We start from the raw sequence: 21,095 nt of genomic DNA, 5'->3' as shown, positions 1-21,095 counted from the left end.
TCATGAGAAGAGCCTATCTTTTCTTTCTAGGTCTGCATGTAGTTAAACTGCAGCTGCCTAATGTTCATGCACAGGGAAACAGTCTAGTGTGCAGAAGATACCCTCTTTGAGTTACTGCTTTGATCATAGGAGCTATGGTTGAAGCAGAGGCTTAAGAGCTGGGTTTGTTTGCCACAGTGAAGGTATGTAGTGTTCTTGTTCTTGGAGTGTCTGATGTGGATTCAGAAAAACTTTCTTTAGTGTTTTTGTAGCGTTTCACGCTAAAAAACAAACCTAACTCTTGTAGAGAAGGTATTCCTGCTGACTAATGCAGAACCATGGGTTGCGCTGGGCCTCCACTAACTGTTTCTTTGCTCCTAGTTGAATGTGAATTTCCCACCACTTAAAGCAACTGCTGTTCCTTTATCTCTTATTCCTACCGGTTAGTACAAGATGTAACACAAAACATAAATTAGGGTAATGAACTGCTAGGCCTCAAAATTGAATGAGGCATCTGATTTTCGTTACCTTTGTTATCTCCTTTCTCATTCATCCTGACACCTTCTTGTTTTTGTGGACCTCCTCAGCCTCACTCAAAAGGTATAAAGTTCCTTTTAATCATGCTCTAAGAGATGCAGTGGCTATCTGTAACGGTGTGGGCATATTAGCACCAACAATGAAGGAAATGAGAAGGGAGATCTCTTGAGACAAGTAACAAAATAAGACAAAGAACCACTGACAGTCTAAAGGTTTGCATAAAACCAGTTGAGCCCAGGGGGCGGGAGGGAAAACTAACATGTAGAGAGAAGAACACCATGTTTATTCTCATAATTGCTGCATGTTTAAAAAGTGTGAGTGAGCTCAATAGGCATCTTTCTAGTACCTGACCAAGAGGCAGTTCTACTGTGTTAAATGGAAAGTCTGCAGTACTGAAAAAGGAGGAAACTTTGGAAAAGTAAGGCTGAAGAAGGGAGACTTCAGGGAGCAAGATACTTGGGATCATAAAAGGAATGATATATACTGTATATATGGTTTTGAAGATATAGGTTGATGCAAGCACCTTGGGAAGAGCTGGGCATTGGCAGACGGGCCTTCTGAGTCTGCCTTTAAAGGAGTATTTTAGGCCTGAATCACTAAAATGTGAATACATTCACAATGTACATACATGTTGCTTCATAGGTTAAAAACTTCATTTCAGAGTAGGAACCAAAACCAATTTGAAAGTGCCCAACTCTGAGACAATCCATAATTTCTCCCACAGTTATGTGCTGTGCCTTGCTATATGGATTAATTGATTTAAAATGCTGTTTAAATCAGCTGTACCCTGGGTGGATACCTGTTATTTTACTGCTTCCTTTCCAGGAAAAGGAATTGAGCATGTTCCCTGTCATCTTGTCCCCATGTCTCTCTCCTGTGTTGTGTTAAGTTTTCCCAACATGCTGTAATCAGTTCCATGCTTCTTAGCCCCCTTTTGATAGCATCAACACCTCTTTCTGTTGCCAAGCCCCGGCTCCCAGCCTCTCCGTTCGTGCGAGGAAAAGGCCCCTCTTTGTACAGCTGAGAAGCCAAGGATGATACCTCTGCAGCTGGGGTGCATTTTCTTTGGCAAATCCAGCCTTTAAAATTGAGTATTCCTCAGAGAGGTGGGAAGGTTTCAAGCACATTCAAAACTGCTGTTCCTGTCAGGATTTTCCTTTCGGTTGACCTTTTTCAGGCCTTTAATGGTGTAACAGCTGCTTCTTGGGTTGCTTTTTAGGTTTCCTTGCCCTCCTGGTTGCTTTAGTGTGTTGACTTCTGAAGTTTTTTGTGGGGAGTACAATTTGTCCTGCTTTGAATAAATAGTTCCAAAGCTGCTAGGCTATTTTATTATTTATATAGGGCAATAAAAAAGATTTATATTATTACTGTGTATGTAACAGTGCAACTAAAGCTTTTCTTTGGCTTTCTCAGCATGGTAAGTCTTTTATACAGCAGTATTCCAGAGCCTGTGCTTTTGTGCAGTTGTGAGCACGTTTTCTTTGGATAATAAATAATAACACCAGCCTTTGAACTCAAAACATAAAATATAGATGTAAACATTTTGTAAAGGTATAGCTGTGGCAGGGCCACAGCTCATTCTAATGTTAGATTATAAATGCAGTCATTTCAACAAGTTGAAATGGCCAGATTTGTCTGCGTAGAGCAAATTTTATCAGTGCTGTTCTACCGAAGGTGATTACTTCTAGCAAATCCTGAAAATGTTCTTCATCTTGTTCTGTGAAAGGTAAATAATTAAGCTCATTATTGATAAACCTGGTTAGTATGATTGCAAAATCACTCATCCACCAGATTAATAATTGAGACTAACTTTTTGCCCAGGCTATCTGGATTTCTTTGTGTGAAGGATGATGGGAACCACAGGAGTTGTACTGCTGAGAATGATGTGTCTGATTTGAAACGTGATGTTTGAAATAATTAACTAGGCAGCTGTTTGACCGAAGGGCAAGTTCTGATGTCTGGCACTGTAGTGTCCCAATGTTTTCTGGTTTTGCTCAAGGTCTTAAGGGCTGTAAGTATTCCATTCTTGAGCAAATTAATAGGCATTGTATACCTAGCTCTAGCATCTTGGACTGCGATCATCTCTTCCATTTCTTCTCATTATACAAAGACTTCCCCAGCGTAGGAAGGTGAGAGGGGAAAAATTTGCAGGTTTGTTTTTGTTTGGTTGGGTTTTTTTTAATTTGATTTTCAGTGGGTCATGTTAAGCTTTTGTGCTTTGGCTAGGAGTGAAAGAACTCCATGCTATTTTACAGAGGCTCCTTAGAGCAGCGCACAGTGAGTGAGGATGTTCTCAGTTGTCTTAGGTGACCATGGCCAGCTGGTGAACAGCTGCCCTTATATACCTAAGTGATAGTGTTATTTGCATGCAAAATTGTGCAGATGCTCTTCTGAGGCTGACACACTGGACTATGAGCCACTGAATTGAACACCTGATTAATGTTGTCTTTTCTTGTTTTTTTTTTTGTTGGTTTGGTTTGTTTTGTTTTGTTGGTTTTGTTTTTTTCTTTTTTCTCTGTTGCCTGCCTTCCTTTTCCCGCTTAACCCAGAAAAACTCATTGAGGGACTCAAATCTCCTGAGACTGCGCTTCTGCTCCCCGATATCCTGCCTCTCGCTGACCCCTTCGGTAGCACATCAGACGCTGTGAATGGTAAAAATAACTCAGGGCACCTCCTCCCCTCAGTCTTACATGGCATGTCTGGTCCTGCATGATAACTCTGCGCGTTTACTCCCACGGGCTCTCAAAACAGCTGCTGAAGTTGGTGAAACGCAATGTGATAGGAAGTTACAGATTATGCTGAGACAGATCTGCCTTTTCTCCGTGAGACTAGCCTCTGAACAGCGAAGACTTGGTATTTGCATTTAAAATCTAGGCTTACTCATTTGGCTCAATAACATGGCATGGTTGTACCTTATGTGTTCTTCTGGTCTTGGTAGAAGAAAGTTAATTGTTGACTGAAGGAAAAGATGCAAAAGATCCCTCCATTTCTGCTGAAATGAACTGAAGGACTTCGTGTGTAACCATGGCCCAGGCACTGAGCCTGTCTGTGTCTCCATCGACCCTCAGCAGGATGAGGACAGCATTGCCTTAGACCTCGGGCATATGCTGAGAATAAATGTGCTAGGCTGCCTTGAGCCCAGATGCCACAGGCTCCAGGCAGTATAAAGATTTTGGAGTGTTGCAGAATCTTATTTTGATCTACTTGCCAAATGTACTAAAGACTAATAACTGCAGGCTGCTGTTAGTTGCAATCAGCTGCTTTTGTGGTTTTGGGTACCAGCCAGGGTCCCCTGGCTAGTTGCTTGCAACCTTGTAGCTTTGAATAGAAAGGTAGTAAATGAGTCACCTTAAATAGTTAAGACTTTTTCTGCCTTTCACAATTTCTGGCAATTGTCTGAGTACTCTTAGATAATGATCCTGCAAATCACACACACTGCGATGCAAACAAAAATATTAATTAATCTCTCAAGTTGACTGACTAGACCATTTCTGGTCCTAGCATTTGAGTGCATCCTTGTTCTTTAACTTCTTGGTTATTACCTTGAGGTTGGCCCTTGAGAAAGAGACACAGATAAGCATTATACCTGGCTGGTATGACTATGACAGTTACCCTTCATGTCTGTCCCCCTTCCATTTATGGATTCTATAAAAACAAATCTTTCTATCCAGCCTTTGTAAACATCTCCTTTTGTATGCACTTCACGGACATCAACATTAGATGATACTGAGAACTGGTCTTTTCAATAAGATGTTGAGTTCTAAAACTTTATCACCTCTGTAGGGTCTGCAATCTTTGCTCCACTGGGCACTCAAAATGAAAAAAAGATCCTACAACTTGGCTTTTTACAAGCCTAACTGGGAATATGCTAAGGGCTCCACAGCAGGTATTTTAATGATCTGTTACTTCTAATGCAAGGGGATTCCTTCAAGGTCAGTGTTTTCCTTTTGCTGGAATAGGATCTTGCAAAAGCTTATAGTTATTTGCCCAGCCTCTGGCCTTCTGCTTAGCTGCAGGACAGGCATTATTAATCTCCCATTCCACCCTCTGGATGTTTCACATTGGGCTTGCACAACTTAAAATAAATAAATAAAACGCAGAAAAACCCAACAAACACTAATGTGTTAAGAGTCTTTCCTCATGATTAAATTAACATCAGTCTAACTTCAGCCTCTTGTTGCTGCCAGTATAGCTGACATGTATTAAAGGGTCACTAAAGGATTCAGACAACTGCCGCTTTAGTTCTTTCTTATGCTGTCTTGCAAACTAACCTCTGGCTTCTTCTCTGCTCTGGTATTTTGCACATTTGGAAAGGAAAACCTGACGTAGCTGTTGAGAGTCTCATACCAGGCCTCGAGGCTCCATTGCCCCAACGCCTTGTGTCACAGACGGAGTCAGTTGCCTCCAACAGAACAGGTTGGTGAGGCAGAAGGGTGTTGGGGGGTAGGGGTGCATCGTCCTGGTGTGGGCTGTGTAAATCGGAAAGCACTGTCCGCTTAAACATAAGCATCTCTGCTTTTCCCACCAGTGTAAACTGGGCTTGTTTGTGTGTCTTGTAAGTGGATTCTGCATAGCTCCTTGAAGGTCAATGTTACTTGTCTCCTTGTGAAGAATGTTACAGTATTCTTTCCCACTGTTACAGATCTATAAGCGCCAGAGTATTGCTCCGATTAAGTGCTTTTGAAAACTGGAGCAGTCACTGATTTTTTTTTTTTTAATATTTTTTATCTGTTCCACTGGGGTGTGGTAGTAAGCAATTTTTGTCCCTTTCTTACTGTGAAGGCCTTATCTGGCCACTTTTGCAGCAGATGGACTCAACCTCTTTTCAGAGGTCTCTTGTGAAATATGCAGCGCGCTTTGTTTTGCCAGAGAGTCCCTGCAACTCTCTTCACTCCCATGCTCCCCTTCACTGCCCCTGCTTTAACCTGTCACTTGTGCGGGATTTCATTGTTGTATACTCAGCTTTAGAGGGCGGTTAACCCCAGAGAATGTGTTATATGTTCCTAAAGGTGTTGGGAATCCCTTTGCTCTCACTGCAGAGCGGTAAGAAATGTTTTTCATCACAAAAAATGGTAGCTTTTGTGCTGGTTTTGCATCAAAGCTCTGTTTGTACACTAAGTGGACGGGAACAGGAATGTGAGAATATGAGCTTAACAGTGTTTGTGTCCTGTTTAATGCTGCCTTGCGGTCTTTGGATGCTAACCTGGATTCAGACTCTCTCACTGGGGAAGACTCTCTGCTTGACTGTTCTCTGCTTTCTAACCCTGCTGCTGACCTCTTGGATGAGTTTGCTCCTGTAGCTTTCGCAGCTCAACCTCACAAAGGTAAACTGTTCCTTTGTCTCTAACACGTAATCAATCAGTCCTGGGATGTGGTCTTTAGCTGTTATGAAGTGAAGCTGATACCAGTTTACACAAGCAGATGCTCTGACCCATGTTCTAGTGGTGTGTGGGGTTTTTTTGGTTTTGGTTTGGTTTGTTTGTTTGTTTTCCCCCAAGCCATTGTTTTGTTTTCTTCCCAAGCTGGTGAAACTTGGAATGTACAATGAAGTACTAAGGGAAAAATAATAGATGAAAATATTCAGCTTGACTGTAAAGACAAGATTTGTCAAGACAGGTGGCATCTTTCATGAAACAGCAGAAGGGATACAGTAGGCTTAAAGGGCAGGCTTTTGTATGCAACCCTTCTTCAGATTTGTAAGTGAAGGCAGTCTGGTTTTGCTTTTTGCACATGGGGTTTAAGACCTGCTTTTATGTTGCATTAATAATTCTGGAAGGGAGCCTGATAATCATCTATACTGGTGTCAGAGGTTTTTGAAATGAAAGGAATGTTTTTTCGGTTTATCAGAGTTAGCGTCCGAGGCAAGTGACTGAGCTCTTTCAGATCTAGAGAATGTTTTCCTTTTCAGAGGTTATCAGGAGAAGGTTCTTGAGTCAAACTGCAGTGTCACAGCAAACATGAATGAAAGTCTAAGTGCAATATCCAACTGAAAAATGGAACAGTTTCATAGTAACAAAAAAAACAGAGCTGAAGAAGAGAAGCAGACCATGTGTGGTAATTTCTAAGAGCTGGAGATCAGCCCTTGCAGTACATCAGTATTTGAGCTTGAGTGGAACTGTAGAAATACTGTGCAGTGATCAGAGTTCTGTTCTCTTTCCACTAACAAGCAAGAGTAGAGGACCCTGGGAAGCTGGGTCCTAACTCAGATGGCTTTTATTTTGTCCATGCTGCAGAGTATCCAGCTGAAATCTGGGCCCTTTTCATGCAGTGTGGCTGGAACAGTGGCACTGGAATAGTTTGAAGAGCTATCAGCTGAAGTGTGACTTGTGTGGTGAACTTTTCCTGCTCTGTTCTGGCACAACCCTATTATGGGCTAAAGCAGTTGTGAGCAGTGCATGTGTCCATTGAGGACAATGCCAGATGTTAGCAGATGACTCTCACATAAGCCAAGCTTGTAGTGAATACTGGGTAGTATGCATCCACCTGGGAGAGAGGGAAGACCAGGACTTCTGTGCTATTTATTGCCTTGAAAAGAGAGGCATGGAGCACACTGAGTGCTAGCTACTGAGTGTCCCTTGACGACAGGCTTTGCTTAGCTCATTTGGTAAGTATCCCTATAGCAACAGAAAATGATCTGTCCTCAGAGGAATCGCTGTAAAAACAGTCTGTAATCAATTTTTACACTTGATGGCACTTCAAAATGAGTTTGTGTTTTTCATAGAGCTTTTGGGTTTAAACAAGCAGTTGTTCTAATTGCTCATTGCTATAATACACTTCCATGCCACTTTGTTTTGAGTAAATGGCTCGAAATGTATGTCGAGCAGTTATTACTCCATGTCTGGAACATACCAAAGCCAAAACATTGTCGGTGTGACTTAATGAGAAAATGAATTAACAGACTCCTGTGTGACTTCTCCCAGGCTGCCCTGCTGTTCCCTCTGGGATGAGAAAGGCTCACATTTGACAAGGAAAGCGAGACTTCTATTAGCAGGGTGGGGGGCAAAATATTAAAATCTTCCAAAACTCATTTGTGGCTTGTTTTCAAACACTGCTTTTATAGCTCTGGGTGTGGTCATTAACGGTACATCTGTCTCAATCTTTTTTTGTTTGCTTTGTTTATCAAATCCTGGCTTTGGTGTTGTAAATTACCTATGGGGCAGATGCTGCTGTCCATGGGTGTAAGCAGCCTGTGGAACTGCAATGCTGCAAGTTATCAGTGGGACCAGGAGGACTTGAAAAAGCAGCAATGGTCTGGACATGAATTGATGCTCCAACTGTGCTATAGCATCCTTTCCTTCGTCCTTTACTAGGCTGTTTTCTGGCCTCTGAATTTTGTTCAGCCTTCAGGATTCCTTAATTTGCATTTTCTGAATACAGTACTAAGCTGCCTGTATGTGAGAGGGGAGAATTTTTCTACTTATGGTGGTGTACAGTCACTGAGGTGAGCTCAAATGCTTCTGAAGGAGTTTTGCCCACACAGGGACATTTGCCAGCCTTTCCCTCTCCTTAGGAGTGATAGTCCACAATTGAGCAGTGCTCCTTCAGTAGCTTCTTGTACAGCAAACTCCAGAGCTATGAGCAATTGTATGTATAAATAAAACGAAACAGAAATAGGATGCTTGCAAAGGCTCCCAGGTGTCTTGAGAAGAGCCACAAATACATACCTCCAGAGACAGAGGGATGACAAGATGAGACTTTCCACTAGGATGAAATGTCTTTGTGTTTGACACTTTACACGCTAGTCCCCAATAAAATTGTGGGTTTTTTTCCCCGAGTCTGATCCTCCAGAGGACGTTGTATTTCTACAAGTGGTTTCTTGCATCATCTCACCCCCCAAACCTGTTAGCATATTTGTCAGCTTTAGGTAAAGAGCTTATTCTTGATAGGAGTCAAACAGGAATGTTCCCGTTCCTTGGAAACCATCGACTCGTACGTGTCCTTGCTAGGTTTTCAGAATATTTCATGTAGTAATTGAGGACCAGAATTTGGAAGGTATTTTAGGTGTCTAAAGTGTAACAAATAGTGATGCACAGTGAGAGTGTGAAAGTCCCTAAAGGTATGTAATTGCCTGATAAGGCAGATAAATGTCTCATCTACTGTGCAGACTGTTGAAAGTGCCTCCCACCAAGTGTCTAACTGCAGTTGACGTGGTTTGAAATCAATGGAATTATGTGCCAGAACTGCTCTAGGGGCCTTTAAAAAAAATCTGTCTGTGTCTAGTTACGTCTTCAGGCATTTAAACTCCTTGGAAATCTGACTTCATATTGCACTTGTTTTATCACTGTAGGTGAAAGCTTAGGGGTTTTGTTTCACGTAGATGAGTGGAATTTATTCTGTGTGGGTTTTTTTTTCTTTTCCCAGCCCTTTTCTTCTCCCTGTGCATGAGAGCTGGTAGCTGGAGAGCCAGATTGCTCTCTCAAACTGTACTAATATCTGACAGCCGCTGGATGATGATAAAGAATACCTTAAAGCCATGGGAGCTTAAGCCCCAGGCTTTTACCCCAGCTTTGAACTATGCCAATTGTTAAGCCTTCAGATTGGCCAAATTTTATTTTGGTTCTCATGACTTGGCTTGCTTTTTGGTGTGGTTTTTTTTTTTTTCCACCTCCACTTTTGTATTTAATTGGCTCTCTTACTACTTACCTTCTTTACCAAAGACTTACCAACTTTATTTCACTTTTTAAATGAAACGCCTGCTTCTAAATCCTGTCTCTGAAAACATAAACGTGTTCTAACACTTTGTAGCAATTCTAACCAGCCTTCTCTGCTATCTTTGCTTCTTTACCTCTGTTTCTCCTTTATGCTGCAGAAGATACTAACCTGATATCAGGCTTTGATGCTCCTGAGGGCTCTGAAAAAGTGACAGAAGATGAGTTTGACCCAATTCCAGTGTTGATATCCAAAAACTCACAAGGTAAGCCAGGATGTGGGGGTGAAAAAGGAAGGAAAAAAGGAAACAGTGACCATAAATTAGTTTGGGGGCAGTGGTGCTGCATCACATGTGAAGTAGATCAAATTGTAAACTGCAAGATACTATCATTGTAGTATTTAGTGAGTTTAGTCTTTCTCTGATTTACATTGGGCTTGAAATTTCTCTAGATTCTCTGTTTGCGACAAGATTGCATGTCCAAAAAGATAATAGATGTGCAAGCATCTTTAGATCCCATGAAGTAATTTCTACCAGTCTGCCAGGCAGGGTACACAAATACCTCTGTGACTAAAGTGCAATGGAGAACTACATTCTCCAGTGTTCTTATTTACTGTTCAAGCCAAGGAAACGAGGCCCTTTGACTTTTAAGTTAACTTTGCATGAGGTGCAAGAAAGGAAGATGATGGTAATCCTTTATAGCTCTGAAACTCCTGCTGGAAGTGAGTTGTTTTCACTTCTGACTGATGCCTTTCAAAGGACCTTGCGGGAACTGAGTGCGAGAAGTTTGGTAGATGGTATCCATCTCCCTTGAAGAGCTCTGAGCAGAGATCTTAGGACAGAGACTGGAAAGTTTCTCATTTTATAGCATCCCTGTCACCTAGATCACATTAACGTGATCTTTGCAAACAGTTCCAGTCTCATGTAGGGTTAAGTGTAAGAAGCAGCACTCTTTCCTTAAAAGAAATAATAGTGCTGCATTTTGTAGCTCTTGCAGGGACAGAGGTAGGCAGCATTTTGCACTCTGATCAGTCAAATAGGACTTCTCTCTGCAGTCACGCCATGGAAAAGTTTTGATTACAGCTTTCAGTAGGCTAGCATAGGTTTAAAGACATACTCCAGGGCTCCCTTTTTTTGGTGTGGGTTTTTGTTCATTTTTTTGTTTGATTGTAGAACTTTGACTGCCTTAACTCCCATTTTTGTTTACAGCAGGAATGTGCTGTACACCTGTTCTGCATCTAATGCTAGCTTTCAGAGACTGGCACACATTAGAAAAAGTTCTCGGACATTAGAAACCCTGCTCCTGTTGAAAGTCAGAGAAGATTTCTACCAAAGTTGGGCAAAGATAGGGTACCTTGAATAACGGGGAGCATCTTTCCTTCAGTATCAAAGTACCAGTTATAGAAAGCCATGTGATAGCTCAACTCTCCTTGAGGTAGCTGGTAACTCAAAGATGCTCTTAAAACAGCAACTAATTTTCAAGATTTGAAACTTTGAACAGTCCTTTCTATACATTATGGGAGTTCTTATAATTGCTTTGTAGATCCTTTAGTAAGGACAGAATTCTGCAGTTTGGATGTAAACCTTGGGAAAAAGAAATGGTTTGTGGAGATTTGTTGGCTGCTGTGAAGTTTTTCCACGCAAGTCTAGCGAGCTAGGTTTGGGGGGTGGGGAAAGGGTGGAAGACCAAGCAGGGGAATGTTGTTGCTATCGTGATGCAAATAATGAGAAGAGCTTGAGCAATTTTTCTGTTTTGCTTTGACTTTTTTCTTTCTTGCTTGATCTTGAACATCTGAAACTGTCGCGTGTGTGTGTCCTGTTCAATACTGAATTCCTATCTCTCACACTTTCAGGTGGGCATTCTAGAAACAACAGTGGAAGCTCTGAGTCCAGTCTTCCCAACATAGCCAGGTCTTTACTGCTGGTGGATCAGCTCATAGACCTGTAGCAGTGACACAGTAGCAGACGCAGTTTCTGTAACGTACCTAATCCTCCGTTTTCATTTCCAGAAGAGTTACCTTCAGTTGTGGTTATTTGGGGCTTTTTTTTTTCTTTAATTAAAAGAAAAACAAATCTGCCAACAGGAGACAGTCACCCTCCTTTCTCCCTGTCTTCCCATGCCCTGGGAAAGATTCTGTCTCAGTTCTCCAAGTAGTCCTCTCTAAAGCTGGTAAAAACCTGTTGTGGTTCCTTCTGCACTTGTCTTTAATAGCCTATGCCTAAAGGGAGCACCGTCCTTAGCCACCCTGCTGAGATGTACACATAGCACCATGGAAAGCCTAACTGTAAATTAATTAGATAACTGTAGCTGATGTATGATCCCTGCGTACAACAGACTCCTTTTTCCTTAGAGTAGTGTGTGAACAACTGTTTCAATCTTTGCGTTTGTGTTTTTGGGTTTGGTTTTTGTTTTGTTCCTGTTTTCTGATGAGTGGGCAGGAGGAAGGGGACAGGTGAAATAAGTAGGGACGTTCCTCTCCTGCAGAATACACGTTAGGAGAGCTGATGTTTCTAAATTGCCAGTATATGCTTCAGAGGAGGAGAAAGCACCCAGTTCCTCTGAAGTAGTCTTGCCTAGTACCTCTGGTGATGGGTGCCTATGAAGAGAGTTTTCCGGACTGCCCCCAGCTAATGGTTTGCTGTTTAACAATCCTGCTTGTGAATGCACTGCGCTTCCTTGGGGGAGGGGCGGGGAGGGAGGGGGGAAGAAAAAAAGAAAAAAACAAACCTGATTGTTAAAGCTGCAGAAATGACCCTAAGTGAAATATAACAAGGTTTTGAACCAAATACATGTAAGTATGGCTGTGACTAGCATTTTGTTGACCTTTTTTGGATGAAAAGGGCATTGTGGCAGCAGCAGATGTATTTTCTGTGACTACTTTTCTGTGTTTGACTGGAAAAAAAAAAAAAAGAAAATCTCCCCAACCTACTGTAAATTGTGTATGAAACAAATTGTCCTACGGTTGTTTGTCTATTTTTAATCCTGGTTTTAGTCAAGCATCTGGCATCTGTTCTGGGTTCCCCGTTTTTTTCTTGTAACTGCCTATAGTGCAAACCAGTTAAGTATGGAACCATTTGTTTCAGTAGACAAAGATGACTGTGGACTTTATTCCACTCTTAAGTCTTTGTGGAATAAGCATGCACTTGGTTCAGATGGTTTGAAATAAGTGCCGCTACAACTTGATGGGTTTTACCTTTTCTTTTTCCCTTCACATGCTTAGTTTGTCAACTAGCTGGATACGCTAAACTTGTTTTCATTGGCTTATGGTCATGAAGTCCGGAATTTCTATCTTGTATTTGAAAGCTCTTTCTGAACAGAAGGACTCTTCCTCTGTAGTGGAATAATTAATAGCTTACTGCTAACCTTGTGTATGTGTATGTAGCTGTATTAGTAAAAGTGCAGTTTCCCATGTGCGAAAGTATGAACGACTGAAATATGTATGTACCGACCTCTCGCTAAGAAGGAGAGAAATCAAAGTTCGTGACTACTCCTTTCCTATCTCCAGTCTCTCCGCTATTCCCCCACCCCAACACTTAGTTTAACAAATTCTGTAAATAGAACTACCATCAATTGTGTCTGCTCTACATTACTCTTTTAAAACCTACACTTAATAATAAAAGTATTGCTTAAGTGTGTTGTATCATTACATGTGTATACTGCACTTTCCAAGAGAAGCTTTACATGAGAACTATGGAAATGACCTTAGTAAAATTGTGGATAGAACTTTATTATTTTTTTGTTTTATATTCCTAAAGCACAGGCAAGCTGGACTGGAAAACATGAAGACGCTATAGATAGAAAGTTATTGTATAGTCAGATACTGAGATTATATGAAAAGAGAATGGATTTTAAAAAGTAACCATCTACTGTATATTAGAAAAAAAGATTTCTGTGAATTAAAGTACTTTTAAAGAATGTTTAAGATTTTAAATCTAATGGCACTTGTTCAAGGGTTCTGGAAAAATTATAAATGCACTGGGTTGTTAATAATGCTATTAAATAAGCAGATGTGAATGTTTATTTTATTGCTTTTTCAAGTAGCTATTCATGGATCTGGGTGGGAAATACAATACAATGGAAGCATATATTTTTAGACATGTCTATTATCTAGACCTCCTTCATCAGAAAATACTTGCCACTTATTTGCAGAATGAATGGAAAATGTGCGAGAGTTGAAATGGGTGGATATTGGGGATTCATTTTAAGCTCTCCAAAAAACGCGACTGTCCTACAGCCGTTAGGTTAGTGTCGGTGCTCAAAAGTTGAGGAGTTTGTGTGAAAGCTGCCGCTGTGAAGGAACAAATTGAACTTTCATCCAGTGTCTGCATGGGAGACATTTAGTATCCAGCATTCCCAAAATGGTGTAAGAATGATTCTCTCTCATAGCTGTGGTTGGAGCCTTGTTTGAAGCCATGAGAGATGTTTCTGTCCCCTTTCAAGGGTCATAGGGTCAGGTGTGGTTAAGTAACATAATAGAAACCTAATAGAAACGGCAGAGCGTTTCTCCTCTCTGCCCGGTATGTGCTGGTCATTCATGTCGGTATGACGGAGGAACCTTTCTGTCCTAGCAGGCTTGAGCGTGTAGTAGTGTTCTTGGCATTAACTGTTTTGGTGGATCCTCCTCATAGGATACTACAAATGCAACCACAGTACACAGAACAATTTCCTTTTGAGTCAAGGTTGTGCTTTGGATGCAAGAACAAATTCTGGTTTTGGGGTGGCAAGATGTTCAAATGAATAGTTGAAACTTAGATGTTGGTTCGCACTTACTCTGGAGGGGGCTTGGGCTTTGAGCTGCCCCTGCCTTTGGAAATCTCCCCAGTTCATCTTTTAACCGGATGCACCCATAATTCAGAAATCAGCAAATTTGTATTGTATCTTACAATATCCACTGCGTTGGGAGCATCTCTCCCCAACGTAGAAGGTGCTGCAGCTTCCTGAATTCTGGCTGTCCAAGTCTTCACAGGGTTCCTTGGGACTTGGCCAAGGATGAAGGACTTGGCCAGGGCTGCAGGCACTGTGCAGCCTGCTGCAGAAGTCTGAGATGGGTGGAAGAATCTTAGCACTGGTGGCTTTGTGGCCGACGTTCTCCATCCTCTAACAGCCCACTTACCAGAAGCGAATGGCAGCTTGAGTGAATCTCTGTGTAGAGCAAAATTATTTCTGGAGGGGGCTTTTTGTGAATAAATGAATGATGGTGGCATTGTTCAGCCTGAAAGCTCGCAGGATATTGCCTCCAGTGACTTTCCAAAACCACCTTAATTAAAATTAGATAAAAACCCCCATTTGTTATTAAAATGAAAGTTCAGATGTGATTCAGACCAAAAACGGAGTTCAGCAAGTTTTGGGCTATCCAAGCAAATGTAAAATGTGGAGCATGTGGGCTTCTTACTATGGAAAATGTTATCAAGCACATAGCGTGCTGCACTAGCATCTGAAGTGTGTGCATGTCTGTATGGAGTAAGATATTTTCTTTTTAGCCAATGCGTTTTCTAGTTCAGGAACTCTCATGGGAATCGGAGTTGGGGAGTAGCTGGGATGGATGTGGGGGAAGCGTGAATGTGACGTGGGGGAGTGCTCTGATGAATGAGGCTTATCAGTCAACTCGCATGCGGATAGTTGGGTGAGACTAGCTCATGTGACTTCCCCCCCACCCGAGGTGTGTGGGCACTACACATTAAAACTGCATCACTCTAGCAGGAAACATAGACATGGGGGGGGGGGAGGGGGGGAGAGATTTTCTTTGTGTTTGTTTTTGTTCCAGTGTAATTTCTGTAACTGAAAGAAGCAGTGCTCTGGGGACAGCCGTGCCTATGTACATGAGCGCAGACTCCATGCATGGCATCGGATCTCATTCTTCCTTGGGAAGAAGGGTGGGTTGCTGCTTGGCTGGGGTTGTTTTAAGGACATTACTGATGTGTGAGACTTGTGCTCCTACACTCCACAGGAGGGAGTTTAGCCCCTAGAAACTTGCCTTATGTTCTTCTTAGACAGTCACAGACTGCATCTTAAAAATTACTTGCATACATAACACTTCACTTATGCACAGGACAAACGAGGGGAAAACCGAACGATGCTGTTAGTCTCCAGTTGGTCAGTCTTGTTCATAAACTGCTGGAATGTGGTGTGTGGGGTTGGTGTGTTTAACACCTGCCCTGTCTCACTTTGCGTGGTGCAAATGACGGTACAAGCGTGCCAAAACCAGAACATTAAATTCCTTATCTTCTGGAACCGAAGAACCCTAGATCTGCTCCCATATCTGCCACTGTGCAGTGACTTTGGGCAGCAGTGCTTGATTGTGCTGTCCAAATTGTTGTCTAGTGACGTAGTAATGGTGATGCCGACCTGTGGTGTTCTGCTTTGATACCTCCTCACTGAAAGCACAGTGTGGGGGTACTTCTGTACTGTTGTTTAATGATATTGTTTCTAGGAATCGGAATCCAAGGAAAAACTCCACCGTTTCAAGAACAAAGGAATGAGAAGTCTTTTGACCCTTTTCAAATGCTAAACTAGTAATCTTGCATACTAGTAATTGTGCTGATTTTTAGCTATCTGTTACCATATGTTGAGACCTTCCTGTCTTTGGCTTGATGAAATCAGGAGAGTTATTTGGTGGAAGTGTAGCTTTAGACTCTAGGAATGCCTCTGTTTCCCCTAACTTTCTTGTTTGGGGCTCCAGAAATGAGGTCATCCCCTCGGTGACTGCTCTGCCTCCTTGCAGACCCTTGTAATAGGGAGAGTGAATCTTTTATAGCTTTCCTGTCAGTTCTTTCAGTACTTTGCCACTTCGGTGCACCGTTTTCTGTACAAGATGGGGGGAACTCCATGTGTCAGTGCTCTAACTTAGGGTAAATGGTCTTTTCTTCAGGTTGCTCTCTGAATACATGCAGGGTGTATTCCTGGGGTACCAAGTGATAAGTGTTTTTGTTACTAAGGTACTCCCTGCAGAAAAAGAGCCTGGGTGTAGTTCAGGAATTGTTTCTTCAGTATGTATATTTGACCCTGCAATAAAAAAAAAATTATATGTGGATGTTGTACAAGGGTAAGGAGAAACCTCATCTATAAACTTAAGCTTCTGTAAAGATTTTTATGCTGAAAAGCTTGCAGCTGTTAGGAGTGTACATGCATCAAAACTTGAGCATTAATTGAAAACGTAAGGGATGCTTCCCCATGAAGTAACACACAGATCTCGGGAGTCCGGAGGAGGAGGGACAAAAGAGGCAGCTGCCCCTTGACAGTGTCCATCTTGGCATAGGCAGATGTTAGGAAATGCTGCCTCTGCAAAAGAGGCATCTCTTTTTGCATGAGGGGTTGTGGGTGCTTTGTGTGTTGATTCAAGCCAACCATCTGCCTGTATCTTTTCAGGCCCCTTGCACAGTGTGCCCTTGGTATGAATGGGAGCCGAGTCATCACAGAGAAGGGGCAGGGCTTCAAACAAAAAGGCACTGTTTGAGTTTCAGGAGATTTGTCCTTTACCGTCATGCTGTTAGCAGCTCATGGAGTGACCCTTTCTCTCCTTTACTGTAACACAGAACAAAACTGCCATGCCTTTTCACGTGAAACCATCCCTTGAATGCTTCAGTCTTGCTGGTCTCTGTTCTCGGACCTGATGAAGCATCCATTGGCACTGGCTATCTTAAATTTTCAGTCGTCCTAAAAGTTATGCAGCATGTGCCTCTGAAACATTTGTCTGCAAAGCCTGTAGCTATGGCTGGTTATGGGAATGCACTGACCTTGTCTCTTTAGCTCTAACCTGACCTTTACACGACGGGGTTTGGGTTTTTTGGTTTGATTGCACAGTTTGGTGTCTAAGCATAGCTCGGAGCTTTTTTAACGTACGAGATTAACAACTGTGAGAGGAGATGTCTAAGCCACTGTCCAGTTAGACATGGACTTGGATGTTAGCTAAAGTAAAATGCTGGTATGATGTTGTCTTCCTTGTTGTAGTGATGCTGCCATAGCTCCTTCTGGAACTGTCCCTTTGTTTTCTGCCAAAGGAAACAAGCTGAGAGAATCCAAGAACGTGGGAAAGAAAAGGTGTCTGAGATCCGTTACTGTGGGATGATGTCTGGAAGCCAGGTCTTCCTCCTTCAACATCAGAAAAATAGAACATGGGAGCATAGATGGTGCTCCTCTCTTGTCAGTAAATCCCCAAGCTTCTCAGGTAACCCGCTGTGTTTTACTATTGCTGTGCCCATTTTTGTTTTCAAATTATCAGGGCCCTTCCCTTCTTGCTGTATTGCCTAGCAGTTTTGAGTGAAACCAGCTCTTAACTGAAGGGTTGAACGAGTTCCTACCTAAGCATCGCTTCATTTTTTCCTCCCAGAGTAATTCACAACTCCTGTACTGACCTTAGCAAAGGAGAAAACGGCTTCCAAGCATTCGGTGTCCTTATCACTTACGATGGGCAGAGAGAGCAAGAAAGCATCGGAAAAAGTAATTTTTCCAAACATAGAGCATTCTGCCTATCATACAGTGCTTCCAAGTTCAGAGACGCTTGCTGCTCCTGTCCTAAGCAAGTGGGCTTATATCCTGTCAGCCTTTTTCTTCCTCTGTCCTAAATGTCATCACTTACATGAACATAGACACCTACTAATGCAAGTAACTCTTTAAAAAGAAGATTCTGATCAAATGACTTGTTTGTGCTGTTCTTGTGAAAAGTGGGTCATTGGTTTGCGTTGGCATAATGTTCACTATGATAAATGCCTTTTTCCTTTCCTTGTTTTCCTGTACGCTGTGTTTCAGTGAGGACTGGGTAATTCAGAGGCATTTGCGTGATGTGGCAACTGGTCTTGTTCTGCTTCAGCCTGTATTCTCAAAATCTCACAATAATACCTGGTAAATATATAACCAGCCTCCTGGAAGAAAACACCACCATAAACATACTGTTCCTGTCATCTGAGATTAGCATCTAAGGTTAAACCATTGCTGACAACATAGGCTTCAGGAAAGATAGATAGTATTTTTGTAGAGTAACTTATACAATGTTCACATATCTACACTGATTTATTTAGCAGTGTAATGTATCTAAGTGAATAGTTTCCCAATAAATACCGATTTTGATGCCTAATGAACGACTACTGTGTCTTTAATGGTGAGAAGTGACTGAGAACGGGTTAACTTGCATATGTCTACGGACTTGATCAAGAAACGATGCCTTGTGGGCTGCAATGGGTGTGCAAACATGAATGATTAACATGGGCAGACTATTAACCTGGGCAATGATGTTATTTTGTCACAGGAGGGTGGGTTGGCTAGTACTTGGTCCATCAGTCAGTGGATACCAAATAACCTTCTTATCCTCCTCATTCTTTCTGCGATTCATACTGCTTAGTTTTCATATGCCTTTTTCCTATCCTCTTGCTAACATGAGTCCAATGACATACTCCTAACCTGCCAATAGTTCTTTGAAGGTAAGATATCTTCTGTTCTGTCTGTGTGAGTCGTAAGGCAAAGCCAATCTCATCTTGGGCTCTTGTAACTGGGTAAGAGCAGAACAGCAAGCCTCTCCCTGCACTGTCTTGTTACACTAACACAGAAGCAAGTCAGATCGTTATGTGAGATACTTGATTTGAAGTCATGGTATGGAGTGTTTAAAATAATTTGTCTTGCAGTGGTTTAAAATAATGCTGCTGTAGATGCTAGGATTCATTAAAATCTATAGGCTGACCTTCATTCTTTGAAATGTGTATGTTATTTTAGCAGATTGCAGGGCATCTCTGTGTTTTACACGCCTGAGTGTAATTCCACACGTCTGTGGGATGGCTCACAGAAATAGAGGCTATGCCAAGTTATATATATCTGCTTGTAGGGCAGTCAATAAGCAACAGTGCAGAATGAAGTGACAAAACTTGTCCATTTACTGGAGCTTCACTCCAGGAAGCAGTGTTATGAAGTGAAAACCTCTCCAATGGTGGTCATCGTCGTGGGTGGCAGAGAAAACCTTGTGGAATGGTGCTGAGAGAGTGCTGGGTGTGCCCATTCGTGTGTCAAACATCTTCCATCTCTTTCGGAAAACTGGTACTTGTGGTGTCCCCAAGCTGTGAGGCAGCGCTGAGTTGTGTGTCAGTTTGTGTGTCGTAAATACCTCCCCTGGCATTTTTTTTTCTTTTATTTGCCCTCCCTCTCCCTCCCATTTTCCATGCGTGATGGTGGTTTAAATCTGAACAGCATGACATTTCTTGTGTAATAAGTACCTTTCATTCTTACTTAGGACTAAAGAGATGGAGCTGGTTGAGTAACACTCTTCTCTTGCATTTTTAGGTCTGCAGAGGGATCCGGCCCTATTCCCAGTTGTAGCTCTTGAACTCTGTAAAGGACCTTCTGGCAGTGACGGACTTGCTTTGTACAAGGGTCAGTCTGAAGTACTCGAGGCAAAAGTGCAGCACAACTCAGAGTCGGAGTACTTAACAAGAGATGGTCCTTCAAGCAACAGCTCCTTCTACAGCAGCGAAGGAGAGGGGACAGACCATGAAGGCGATATTTTGGATTGCAGTGGGTCCAGGCCGTTGCTGATGGATTCGGAAGAGGAGGAGGAAGCCTGCAAGTTATGCACAGGTTTCCTGCAATCTGTGCCCAGGGAAAGACATGAGGCCTCCAAAGAAGATCCCCACTCCCAGTCTTCCCAGACTAGAGCAGGGACAACGCTCTTCCCTGCCTTCCAGTCGCACGCTGGGGAGGTTTTTAACGAACCAGACGTTTTTGCCACGGCTCCTTTCCGAAGCTCCAGAAAAGTGCCTGATGAAGTGGATGTCTTTACCAAAGCTCCTTTTATCTCCAAGGGCAACGTGGCACTTAGACATCCAGAAGAAGCAGATGTATTTCTGAGAGCCCCTTTCACTAAGAAGAAAAGCATGGAAGAGTTGATTTCCCATAGTACGTGTAAGGAACCATTCATACCGGCTGTTTTCCTAAGTCAAGGAGGTGATATCCAACACAGAGCTAACCTGATGTTCCCAAGCCTGGATTCGGCAATGGGTGGGTCCACGGCCTCGGCAAGATCTCAGTATCCTTCTGCTGGGTTTACTCAGCCAAGCAGTCTTCATCCCTCTTCTGTAAGAGCCATGGAGTCCCAGGAAAACATCCCTTCTAAAGGTGTGCTGCAAGAGCAGGGTGGCACTGCCAGTGAGAGAAACCAAGGAGGACACGCGCTGCCCCAGGAAGCTGTGCTGGGCTCCGTGGTTAACAAGCCTTTCCGTCCACAATCCTTATCAAAATATTCCCGTCACTACAGTCCAGAAGATGGGCAGGGTCTTGAAGTCAAGCCCATAGCTGCTTACAAAGTGGTTTCTCAGACCAACAGGCAGGTGATAGCAGGATCTGTCTCTGTTGCCCCTCTGTCTTCCAGGACTACAGAGCTGCCCGGCGGGGATCCCTTCGCTTCAGCACCCTTTCCTTCCAAAGCTGGAAAGCAAAAGCCTTAATCTGCTGTGAGCTGGGAGGTGTGCTTCCTGTAGGACCACCTCTCACAGGACCTTGAACCTCTTAGTTGAAATGAATGACATAGCAATATATATATATATAAAAAATAATTATTATTTTTTGGTCAGAACTCTATTTGCAGTGATATATAGTTGAACCATTTTAAGTTATGTTAGTTAGTCTGAACGCCTGGCTCTCAGGATCTTCATATCCTTTTCAGTTGCTTTTTACCTTCCTCCTCTCACTGTCTTCTCCCCCATTTATTTTTTAGCTGCTTTTCCAAACCAGTAATATTCCGTATTTTCTGGTCCTGGCTGGGGAAATGCATTATAAGATGAATGAAAAGGTTTATTAATTACAGAGCAAGTCAAGCGGGACTTGCTAGTGCTCTGGAAAGGAAGTGATTTCACAGGTTAAAGGGTTATTGTGACTTCTTTCCTGGCGGGGGGGGGGGGGGGGGGGGGGGCTTGTGGAAGACAGCAAAGTTGTATATTCCCGCTGCTTGGCAGT

At 42.5% G+C, this 21,095-nt stretch overlaps 1 protein-coding gene across 5 annotated transcripts in view; it reads left to right on the top strand.

The window, feature by feature from the left end:
- AAK1 (AP2 associated kinase 1) overlaps positions 1 to 21,035 on the top strand; it is an 81,899-nt gene extending 60,864 nt beyond the window's left edge. For 3 of the 5 annotated variants that reach the window (XM_049830745.1, XM_049830744.1, XM_049830743.1), the window contains 5 exons: positions 3,066 to 3,167; positions 4,831 to 4,932; positions 5,730 to 5,840; positions 9,326 to 9,430; positions 11,017 to 11,852. In XM_049830745.1, the coding sequence (XP_049686702.1) occupies positions 3,066 to 3,167; positions 4,831 to 4,932; positions 5,730 to 5,840; positions 9,326 to 9,430; positions 11,017 to 11,111 (515 nt within the window). In that variant the 3' untranslated portion in view covers positions 11,112 to 11,852. Of the gene's footprint in view, positions 1 to 3,065; positions 3,168 to 4,830; positions 4,933 to 5,729; positions 5,841 to 9,325; positions 9,431 to 11,016; positions 11,853 to 19,427 lie in introns of those variants that run through there. The other 2 variants (XM_049830746.1, XM_049830742.1) reach the window with 2 other exon arrangements.
- Positions 21,036 to 21,095: the final 60 nt, after the last annotated feature.

This window comes from Accipiter gentilis, chromosome 28, assembly GCF_929443795.1.
Source record: "Accipiter gentilis chromosome 28, bAccGen1.1, whole genome shotgun sequence".
Lineage (NCBI taxonomy): Eukaryota > Metazoa > Chordata > Aves > Accipitriformes > Accipitridae > Astur > Astur gentilis.
Note: the sequence above shows the minus strand (reverse complement) of the source record. Positions and strands in the feature narration are given on the sequence as shown.